The 12,148-nt window shown below is 40.7% G+C and overlaps 1 protein-coding gene across 1 annotated transcript in view; it reads left to right on the top strand.

Annotated features, from left to right (window-relative positions):
- Positions 1-12,148, top strand: part of EPB41L2 (erythrocyte membrane protein band 4.1 like 2) — a 212,835-nt gene that overhangs the window by 128,403 nt on the left and 72,284 nt on the right. Inside the window, exon 4 of the mRNA XM_090279842.1 lies at positions 984-1,088. Within this exon, the coding sequence (XP_090135968.1) occupies positions 984-1,088 (105 nt within the window). The remainder of the gene's footprint in view (positions 1-983; positions 1,089-12,148) is intronic.

The raw sequence follows: 12,148 nt of genomic DNA, 5'->3' as shown, positions 1-12,148 counted from the left end.
GGTTTAATAATGAAACTTCCAGATTCTCCTTTGCAAACCTTTCAGGCATGAATTTCTCACTTCGGCTCCCACAAAGAGGAAAAATAAAAGGTTAGAAGAGAGAAACAAGCCCCTGAGTTGAGTTTCTGTGAAAACTTTTTTGAAACCCCTTATCACAGTTGTACTTATTTGAACTTATTAATAAAATGTCTTATATCTTACTGTATTTTTAAAGATACATGTGTGGGAAACATTAATTTTCACACACTGGATGAACGAACAAGTATGTATACGTTTTGATAGTGGGAGGACATTCATCTTGAGGAAGGAAAAGTCTGACGGCTTGTTCATTTCTCACTTGCAGTCCAGTGGTTGCTTACATCAATGCAGAGGGGCGGGGGTGGGGGGGTGGGCGTGTGACCGAACCTTGCAGTTGGGCATTTCCAGGGGTGAGCATGTTAATTGGAAATGAGTCACCACTTTATGTTTTGCCATTGATTACACAATGGGCTTTTCTTCATGTCTGTCAAAGGCTTTCCCATCTCTGTTGATAGTAGCTTCTTAAAAAACAAAACAGTAAGGCAAAGCTAGGTTAAATCCTAGGGGCAGCTGATTTATTGTCCCAGTTCCATTACCTTATATTAAACTGTTCTAAAGAGTGAAAGCTAAATGAGTTTCCTAGAGGCAGTATACCTTGTAAGTAGATATGACATGAGGTATGTTGAGGAATTGAGAGTCAGTTTGGACATATTTTTGTATGTTTTAAAGATAAATGAATTAGCATTTTACTTTTTAGTCCTTTTCTGTTTATGTAGAACAGTATAAAACGTGGAACAGCTGTCTGATTACGCACACTTTAGAATTTATGCTTTGTATAGTTATTGAAGATTAGAAAACAAATATATTACTTTAAATAATGTTTATCTGATAGGATACCCTTTATTAATAGTACTCATGGGATCTCTAGTGCTTGAAAAGTAAAGATACTATTTCTTTTCCCTCAGAAATGTGCTAAGGGACAAGTACTATTTGACAAAGCGTGTGAACATCTCAACCTCTTGGAGAAGGACTACTTTGGACTTACATTTCAGGAAAGCCCTGAGCAGAAAGTAAGTGAAGTTTCAAGTTTATATCATCTGAGAAAAATACTGTATTTTTCTTTACCAGTGTAAAATTCAGCTTTATAATAACGTATTTTATGTTTTTATTATGATATATTTTATGTTCCTTGTAGAAATTTGGTAAATATTGAAAACTTCTGTAGGGAGAACTACCTGTAAGTTTTTCCCATTGTTTATATCTGCTTTTTCACTTACATTATAAGCAGAAATAATGGAATGCTTTTTCCCATGTTAATTATTAGAGACTGAAAGAATTGATTCAAAATTGTTTTGTTTTCCAGTTGTCCCTAATTATTATTGTTTAATCTCTCCTTTCATTTCGTTTTTAAATATATTTTATTGATTATGCTATAATAGTTGTCCTGATTTTTTTCCCCCTTTGCCTCCCTCCACCCAGCACCCCCCATTGTCACACGCAATCCCCCCCCACTATTGTTTGTGTCTGTGGGTCACGCGTATATGTTCTTTGGCTACTCCATTTCCTATGCTGCACTTTACATCCCCACGGCTATTCTGTAACTACCTATTTGTACTTCTTAATCCCCTTACCTCTTCACCCATTCTCCTACACTCCTTCCCGTCTGGCAACCAGCAGAACACCATCCGTATTCATGATTCTGTCTCTATTCTTGTTTAGTTTGTTTTTTAGATTCATTTGTTGATAGATATGTATTTTTGCCATTTTATTGTTCATAGTTTTGATCTTTTTCTTAAATAAATCCCTTTAACATTTCCTATAATAATGGTTTGGTGATGGTAAACTCCTTTAGTTTTTTCTTGTGTGAGAAGCACTTTATCTGCCCTTCAATTCTAAGTGATAGCTTTGTTGGATAGCGCAGTCTTGGCTGTAGGTCCCTGCTTTTCATTACTTTGAATATTTCTTGCCAATCCCTTTTAGCCTTAAGAGTTTCTTTTGAGAAATCAATTGACAGTCTTATGAGACCCCCCACTCCCAACCCCCTGTAGGTAACTAACTGTTTTTCTCTTGCTGCTTTTAAGATTCTCTTTATCTTTAACCTTTGGCATTTTAATTATGATGTGTCTTGGAGTGGGCCTCTTTGCATCCATCTTGTTGGAGACTCTCTGTGCGTCCTGGACTTATATGTCTGTTTCTTTTACCAGGTTAGGGAAGTTTTCTTTTAGTATTGTTTCAGATAGATTTCCAATTTTTTGCTATTTCTCTTCTCCTTCTGGCACCCCTATGATGTGATTATTGTAACACTTGAAGTTGTCCCAGAGGCTGCTTATACGATCATCATTTTTTCTTATTTCTTTTTTCTTCTTGTTGTTCTGATTGGTTGTTGTTTGGTTCCTCGTGTTCCAAATCACTGATTTGATTCTTGGCTTCATCTGCTCTACTGTTGTTTCCCTGTAAGTTGTTCTTTATTTCAGTTAGTGTATCTTTTGTCTCTGACTGGGTCTTTTGTATGCTGTTGAGATCCTCACTAAGTTCCTTGAGCATCCTTATAACCAGTGATTTGGAGATTGCTTATCTCCATTTCATTTAGCTCTTTTTCTGGAGTTTTGATCTGTTATTTCATTTGGGTCATTATTTCTTTGTCTCCTCATTTTGGCAGCCTTCCTGTGTTTGTTTCTATGTATTAGGAAGAGCTGCTTTGACTTCATGTCTTGGTATTGTGGCCTGAGCTAGTAGGTGTCCTGTAGGGTCCAGTGGCACAGCCTTCCCTATCACCCAAGCTGGGTACTTGAGGTGCACCCTTTTTGTGGGCTGAGTTCACCCTTCTCTTGTAGTTGAACTTTGGTTGCTGTTGGCAGATCAATGGGAAGGATTTATCTAGGCCAGTCAGCTGTAAGGACTGGCTGTGACCACTGACCACCACCCTTCACCCTCCATGGAGAATGAGCTGTGCAGGGGCAGGGTGGTGGTGCTCCAGTGTGGTCTGTAGCTGTCCACTGGGTGCGCTGGCCCTGGTGTTTCCTGGGTGGTTCATTTTAAGATCAGCCCACCCCCCCACCCCCCTGTGTTTTGCCCGGGGCCATCCTGCCTGAGCTGTAAAGCAATCTGAGGTAACTGCTACTTGTGCTGGGTTTGTAGATTCCCAGGCTAAGCCAAGTTGCGAATCTAGGCTGGCTGCTGCTAGTGCTGGGCCTGGGGCACACTGAAGCCAGCTGTTGCTTGTTTGAGAGGATTTTGGGAATTGTGCAGTATGAGTCAAGACCAGCCTTTACATGGAAAAGCAGCTTGGTGGGCCCATAATTTGTGTAGGATGGAATCTCTGGGGATCTCCTAGATGGGTCAAACAGTGTTAGCTGGGTTGATGGAATCTCAGATATGGCACCAGCTTGCTGACTCTGTGGCTCTTTGGGGAGGGAGGAATGTTTAGAAAAGGAACATGGCCTCTGTTCACCTTGATGCCAGGCACCTTAGTTTCTCCCTGTACTTCCCTGGTGCCTTTCAAGCTGCTAACCCCAGTGTTCGAGCTCGGAGGGAGTGAGTCTGAGTAGGTGAGTCTGTGTGTGGGTTCTTTAATGGAAACTGCTTGGGGTTCCAGCAGTTTCTTGCACCAATTCAATCCCCGCTGGGTTTTGTAGCCAGGCGTTATGGGGACTTATCTTCTTGGCACTGGAACCCTGGGCAGGGGGCCTGGTGTGGGGCTGGAACTCCTCGCTCTCATGATATCCCTCCTGAATTTTTATCCACCACACGTGGGTGAGGGACTTGCCCATTCTGAACCTGTGCCCTCCCTACCAGTCTGGATGAATGTGGTTTCTTTAATTCTGTAATTGTCAGACTTCCATTCAACTTGATTTCTGATAGTTCTAAGTGATGGTTGTTGTATATTTTAGTTGTAATTTTGATGTGGTTGTGCAAAGAAGCGAGCCATGTCTGCCTATGCCTACATCTCTACTGGAAGTCCACAAAATTTTTTATGTTGAATTTTTAGCTCTTGAATTTACCTGTATACTAGGAATTAAGCATTCCTGAAAAGCAGGAAAGGAGACTTCATGGAAGGAATGTCAAGAGGACCCATGTGTACTTGTCTGTAGGTTTGAGAGAGCAAGTTTGCCTTGCTGAACAGACCTTAGTGGCTCTGTAGGGTGGAGGTGTTCCTTGTCTTGTTGTTGGGCTATTGGGGGCAAAAAAGGAGATGGGGCCCAGGCTAACTCAGGTGGTTCTGGTTGACTAGCCAGGACTCTGGAGGTCTGCCTGACATCAGGGATGTGTTGAGATGGTTTCTGCTCCAGAAATTTTCCAAGACATTGAGCAGGAGCAGGGGAGTTTTCTAATGATTAATGATAATTCCAGGGAACTTCAGGGGTTTTCAGTTACATAGGTAAATCAAAGAGAGAAAATTAACCAGTGCTGACCATTATCCAGGCTTAACCTATGGACTTCTGTCTTAGTTTAGGCTTTTCTAACAAAGTCTCTGATGACTTATGAAGAATAGACATGTGTTTCTCATAGCTCAGAAGACTACGAAGTTCAAGATCAAGGTGCTAGCAGATTCAGTGTCTGCTGAGGACCCACTTCCTGGTTATAGTGTGCATTCTCATTGTGTTCTGAGATGGTGGATGGAACAGGATGTTCTCTGAAGCCTCTTTTATGTAATCCTATTTATGAGGGTTTTGTCTTCATGATCTAATCATCCCCAAAGGCCCCATCTCCAAGTACTCTCACATTGGGGATTATGTTTTACTGTATGAATTGGGAGGGTGGGGTGGGATACAAACATTCAACGCTTTCCTCATTAATGTTAAGAAAGAACTCCTTTCTGAATTTTAGCACTTAAGTCTAGTTAAGCTAGTGAGTACAGAAGAGTAAAGGTTTGGTCCAGGATTGCACCCTAAAGTGAAGCCCCTGTAAGTCTGTTAGATTGTGACTTTGGACAGACTCACTGTGATCATTCTGTCTGAGGATACCCAGAGCACTTGGTCACAGTGAATAGAGTTCCTTTCTAATATCTAACGTTCACATCACAGTCAACAGAACAGAACAGTTAGTAGATGAATATAGGCTCTAAGTTTTATTTATCTACCTACACGCCATCATTGTTTGTATTTATATGTCCTGGTAAAAAAATAAAGGATATAAGGGTGATAATTATATTTGAATTAAATTTCCTCAACTTGCTTAGTTTTATATCCTTGATAGTTAATCTGTGGCTTAATTCCACATTTAAAGTAAAGACAATTCAGTTGCATGCCTGCCCACTGAATCGTATGTGGATATTCTTATTAGAACTCTATTTTAGAATACTTTTTCAGAAGTAATAACATATGAGACATTTGACTAAATAAAACAGGTGCTTTCTTTAGACTTAAAATTATAAGGTAGTTTTGATAACGTTTCCAATCATGTGCTCTTTTGTTGGCTTTCAAAGCTGCAAAAGAAAAGAGAGTGATGGGAATTGGGCTATCATTTACTTTTTTGCGATTACATATTAGTAGAGTCATGGCAGCATTTAGACTTTATAGGAAAGGAAAACCATGCAGTGTGTTATGAAATATAGAGAATAACATGTTCTGTTATTAGAAACAGGATATACTACAGTAAGAAATCTGGCATTTTTGGAACACTAGATTCACCTAAGGAAGAGTGGTCTTTGCTTTTCAGTCAGCAAGGTCTGTCTTTCCTACCTGCTAACTTTCCTCTGCTGGTTCTCTTTGTTCATAGTTCTTGCTTTGGTTTAGGCCCTGTCATCTCTTGGCCTTGACTGTTTTATGTGCCTCCTATCTGAACTGCCTAGTACCAGGTTCCTATGATCTTTCTTCACACTGTTGCTAGATAGAGCTTTCAGGATGCATATCCAGTCTTGGTACTCCTTGGCTTAAAACCATTTATTGGGTACAATCCAACCCTCTTAGTACAGTTTAACAGGCTCTTGGCCATGTGACTTTATTTGTTTTAGCTTCATGTCTCTGTAACCTCTCTCATACAGTCTATTTAATCCACACCAATCTCCCTACTAAAAGGATCCTTGCTGGTACATACAATTTCTACTTGAACATATTCTTCCTTACATTTGGAATATACTTCACATTTTTGCATCTGAATACCTGCTTTACCTTAAGATCGAACTCTAGTATCCCACTTGATGAGGTTTCCTCGGCTGCTTCACCACCACCCCTCCTGCCTCCACCTTAAGGAGAGTTGATGGTTCCTTTCATCTGTCATCTAGATATTTAGCACACGCCTTTTTCATGTGTCAGTCTTTCTCCCCATTCCTCTAGGAACTTCTAGAGGGTAGAGGCCGTACCTTTTAATCTGTTGCCTCAGTATATCCAGACATTTAAAATATTTATTAAGTTCTACTGGTGTGCCATCTCACACCCATGAAGATGGCAACTATAAATAAAAAAGAAAATAACAAATATTGATGAGGATGTGGAGAAATTGGAACCCTTGTGCACGGATGGTGAAAATGTAATATGGTACAGCCATTATGGAAAACAGTATAGCATTACTCAAAAAATTATAAATAGAATTACTGCATGATTCAGCAATCCCACATCTGGCATATATTCCAAAGAATTGAAAGCAGGGTCTGGAGGAGATAGTTGCACACCCATGTTCATTGTAGCATTAACAATAGCCAGGAAGTGGAAGCACCCAACTGTTTATTGTTGGATGAATTGGAGAAACAAAATGCGGTGAATGGAATGCTATTGAGCCTTGAAAAAGAAGGAAATCCTGTCACATACTGTATAACATGGATGAATCTGGAGGACATAATATTTAAGTGAAATAAGCCAGTCACAAAGAGATAAGTGCTATGTGATTCCACTTCTGTGAGGTATCTATGGTCAAACTCATGGAAACAGAAAGTAGAGTGGTGGTTTCAAGGGACTGAGGGGAGAGGGAATGGCAAGTTATGGTTCAGTGGGTTTATAGAGTTGCAGTTTTGCAAGATGAAAAAGTTCTAGAATTGGGTTTCACAACAATGTGAATATGGTTAGCACTGCTGACGTACACTAAAAGATGGTTAAGATGGTAAATTTTATGTGTGTTTTTTGCCGCAATTCAAAAAATACTACCTGTGTGCAGACCAGTGTACTACTGTGCATATAGCAGTAAACAATTAAGACATAGACCCTGCCTTCACTGATGTCCCCAGTTCTGTTCTAGTGGAGGAGAGAGAGGAAGGAACCGAATTACAGTTACTAAGTTTTAATTACTGCTCTACAGGAAAGATTCAGGGAAGGGATGGAGAAGACTGCATAGGAGAGACTGCTGCTTAAGCAGAGACCCAAAGAGCAGTGGGCTTTGGCTGGGTGAAGGGGCATGGGAAGCACATACATAGGGCCCCGAGGCTGAACTAGCTGAAACTTGGAAAGCAGTCTGGTGTGGTTAGTGAGGAGATGGGGAAATGAGGCTGGGGGAAGAGGCCCAGGTGTTGATAGGGGTCAGATCATGCACGGCCATCTAGGCTATATATTAAGGCTTGGGAGATTTCCTTTTTCCTGAAAAAAATGGTAAGTAATTGACGGGCTGAAACAGTGATGTGAGACAACCAGCTTTGCCTTTCGAGAGGTCACTTGGCTGTTAGAGGGACTGGGGTGTGAGGGAGATTGAGCAGGCCTGCTCACCCAAAGCACGCAGGTGGCCTCAAGTTTGTGGTTGTGGTAGTGAAAGTAGATATAAGCAGACGATTCTAAGAGCAATTTAGAAAGGAAGTAGAAGCAATCTGATGATTGATTGGGTGTGAAGCCAATAATTAGACCTGAGTTTCGGGATGGATGGAGGTGCCATTGGATGGCAGAGTATATCATGAATGTGGTTTTAGACATGTTAAGTGTTAGGTCAGATAACTTTGGGAAGAACAAGTAAATCAGTCAATTTAATTTTGGGATATGCCTTAAAGAATGGAAGCTAGCATAGTATAAATACTCCAGGTGGAACCTATCTTGACAATACAGAGTGCAGTGGGGTGGTCTTATTTCCTGATAGGAATATCATATTTATATCGAGGCTTTTAGTCAGGCATACTTATTTATAACTTACTTCTTTTTAAAAGAATCTGAGGTGTTTTTTGGCCATAAAAATATTCCAAAATAAAATAGACGGGATTATTGATAGCTAATCCTTCTGGGATTCTTGCAATGCAGAAAGCCCTGGTCTAAGCACTTCACGTGTATTGTCTCATATGGTTCTCAGAACAGCCTTAAAAGGTGGTAGATATTATCCAGTACACTTTATAGATGCAGGAAGTTGAGGCAAAGAGAAGTTAAGTAATTCACCCAGACTCACCAAAGTTATAAATGTTGAAGATTAAAAAGCAGTCAAGTTGGGAAGAAGAAAAATAGAAAACTCAACAATTCAAAACTTTCTGTCAAAGGTAAAAATCGATATATTTTATAGCTATCATAACTGGAAGGTAGAAGAGTAATCATTTATTTGCCTTAGAGGAGTTTTTCATCTTATCAAATTCTGAAAGTCACCCTGCAAGATTTTATGTATGGGCTGTCGAAGGATGTTATGGGCTCTATTCCCAGTATAAGTTTTCCAGTTGATGTTTCCATAATGGTGTCAGTAAAGTTAAGGGTTGGCCTGATTTACTGATGGTGATCCTGTGAGAGTCCATACCAGTGCTCTTGAAAGGGACTTTTTCATTCCTGTCTGAATCACCTGGGGAGCTGAATTTCCAACTAGGAATCTTATTTACCTTCTACCCACATTGTTCACTCACACACTCACGTGTGCGCAACCCACCCACCCTGCCATTGTGCTCACTGGATGTGGTATGATCGCTCCCTTTTCAGTTGAGTAATAGTGCCATCACTGTTTATGTGTGGGATATTGAGGGATGTTAGAGCTGCGTTACCATGTGGCTATGTCTTAGTCCTCAGATGTCTTAGGACAAATAATAGATTGTTAACTTGGGTAAGTGTCTCAGTCTGTTTGGGCTGCTTTAACAAAATATCAGAGACTGGGTGGTTTATAAACAACAGAAATTTATTTCTCACACTTCTGGTGGCTGCAAAGTCTAAGATCAGGATGCTGGCAGACTCAGTATCTGGCGAGGTCCCACGTCCTGGTTTGTAGACAGTGCTGTCTTCTTTGTCCTCACATGGTGGAAGGGGACGAGGGAGTTCTCTGGCGCCACTTTTATAAGGGCACTAACTCCAGTCATGAGGGCTTCACACTCATGACCTAATCATCTCCCAGAGGTCTCACCTCCTGATACATCACCTTGTGCATTAGGATTTAAACACATGAATTTTACGAGGATGCAAACCTTGAAACTGTGGCAGTGAGACTAACATTATTCAAGTATATAGGCTTCCAGTAATCTAATTCAGTTCAATGATAGAGCATACCCTGTCCTAACTACCAACTAGACATTTGTTAGTAACTAGTTAGGAGACACTTATATTTTACTACCTGACAAGGGCCTGTGGTATGAACATTTTCTCTTGTTCTGTAAAGGTAGATCTCTACATTATAGAAATATTTGCAGTTTAATATTGACATTCTATTATGGAAATTGAGGACTGTGACCAGTAGTCTGGATCTGGGCAGGAAAGGGACACTCTGTACAGAAGAAAAGGGGTGGTTCCAGTGTGAATGACCTTGGTGTGCATGAGAAATTTCAAGTTGTTTGTCAGGGCTGGAGGATGTGGCAGTGCCATAGTCTCTGAACAGGAAGGACCTGTGAGGTCCAGGCAAGTTGGAAAGAGTAACCAGGGACTTGTCTTTCTGAAGCTGTGTTTTCTCAGCAAGCACAGTGTTTTAACTTATGTTACAGGTTAATTTGGGAGCTTTGTGGGGGGTAATGGTGGAGATTATGAGAAAGGTAGACAAAGATCATTTTTGGAAGGCCTTGTATCTTGTACTAAGGAGTCTAGACTTTTGTCCTAATGTGAAGGGTTTAAAATAGGAAATGACATGGTCAGATTTGCATTTCCGAAAGAGTAACCCGTTCATGTTGTGGAGAGAGATGTTAGGGGACTGAGACTGGAGGCAGGAAGGTCAGGCATCTAGTCCAGAGGTGATGGAAACTAGGACAGTGACAAGAGACACAGATACTGAGTAGGTCCTGTCTGCAGGACTTCGTGACTGATCACCTCTGAGTATGAGGGTGAGCGAGGGGTTGAGGATAAGTCCTGAGTTTCAAGCTTGGTTAGCTAGAGAGCTCGTTGGAGACACTTTGGGGTTAGGGGGCAGAGGTGGAATCTAATTTTCATTTTGCGAAGCTGGAAATGCTTGTACACGTTGATTAGATGATGTTCGGGGGTGACGGTGTAGGTGAGAGCCAATGTAAAGCATTTGAGAGTGGGTGTAAGCTGTTATTTAAAGAAGCCTGGCCATGAAGAGAAGGACAGACGGGAGAGTGATACTAGAGGATAGGCTGGCGCTGTCCAATCGAACTTGTCATGATGACGTGTTCTAGACCGGCTCTGTCTAGTGTGGTAGCTGCTAGTCACATACAGCTCTTGAGCAACATGGCAGGTGTGAATGAGGAAGTGAAGTTAAGATTTATTTACTTGTACAAATTTAAATTGCTGGCTATTATATACAACAGTGCAGAGAGTTTACCAGGGGTTTTGCAGTTGACATATTTACTTAGATGGAAAAAAAACTTTGACTTTGACTTTGGCTGTGGGAAAGCCTAAGAAAAGGGTGAGTTTGAAGAGAGGAAAGTAAGAATGACAGAAGAAGAGGATAAGCCTTGAATAGAGAGGACGACCTCATACCCTGAGTCTGCAAGAAGATAAGGAGTGGTGCGACTGTAAACACATCTGAGTTAAGCCAAGTGCAGCCTAAATCTCTGAGAAATGGAGGTTAAAGTAAAATCATCTGCTGAGAGTGACTAGAATAGCAGTGGAGACCCAGAGAAGCAGACTACTAAAACAAATTGAGTGGGTTGCTGTTGACAGTCCAGTGGAGATTGGCGATCGTACAATCGTGATGGCAGAAGAATATCTTGGTGTTTGTCTTTCTCTAATTGCCATCTGCAACTGCAACCTGGGTATGGTAGTGGGGAAGTGGACTATTAAAGAGGTCTCTAGTTGGCTGTGTTCGTGGTGGTTATGGTAAGAGGGCGAAAGATTTAGAAAACTGGGATGCTGATGAGACAGTAATAGTAATCAAGCTGATTATTCAAAGGACCACTGGAAGGAACATAACTGGAGCTGAAATGGGCTGACAGGCTGGGAGAAATGGCTAGGGCCAAAGGAAGAAAGTTCAAAGTTAAAGAACGGATATAGTGGGAATCAAAGGGTAGAAACCTTAGAAAGAGAGGAGGTAATTGCATCTGAGAATGGATGAAGTCTAATGCAGTGGAGAACTCTCTGTGGTGAGAAGACCAAGTGTTCAGTCATGAAAAGGGGGTGGCGGAAGTCAAGGAGAAGTTAAGGTCATTAAGGCAGAGAGTGCTAAGTAAGGTAAGGTTGAGTTTGGAGGGACTCCCCAGAGGATTCTCATTAACAAAAAAATGCTCATGCCAAATAAGGAACTCATGATTCCTTGTTTATTTTGTAGATTCTCTTAGGAAATGCAAGATGAAAATGCTCACTCATGTAGGCATACACTTTGTTACTTAGACTTTAACTATAGAGCATTGGGAGAATAAACAGTGAGGTGTCCTTTTCAAAATACTCACTTTTTAGAAATGAATGCTCCAATGTAATTGGCAATATTTTAAATTTTCATATATAACTTGTTTGTTTTTAATTCTTTTTTATTCCTTCTTACTTGTATAGACAAAAGTCAGTCCTTACGGCATCTAGGCAAAAGAACTCTCTTTTCAAATATAGATATGTATTGTGTCCTATTTTTTCCACAGAAAATTATTACTATTGTACCAACTCAGCTTAACCAGTCCTGTTTTGTTTGTCACACATGCAGTTTCAACAGTAGGGTAGTGCAGGATACAGAAATTTAAGGTGCTTTCTTTTGCATGCTGAACATTATCAGTATTTAGAGAAGTTTTGGTCACTTACCAGTTCACCCTTTTATACAGTAAATGTGAGGGTGAAGCCATGGTTATTGTGTGAAAATTTTCCATGGAGAGAAAAATCAAAACTTTCTTTTGATTTTAGTGTATTTATTGTGTTGTATCTCATGTTTGAGACCTTGAGTGGGA

The sequence above is a fragment of the Furipterus horrens genome, unplaced genomic scaffold, assembly GCF_987537825.1.
Source record: "Furipterus horrens unplaced genomic scaffold, mFurHor1.1.pri manual_scaffold_6, whole genome shotgun sequence".
In the NCBI taxonomy this organism is placed as follows: domain Eukaryota; kingdom Metazoa; phylum Chordata; class Mammalia; order Chiroptera; family Furipteridae; genus Furipterus; species Furipterus horrens.
Note: the sequence above shows the minus strand (reverse complement) of the source record. Positions and strands in the feature narration are given on the sequence as shown.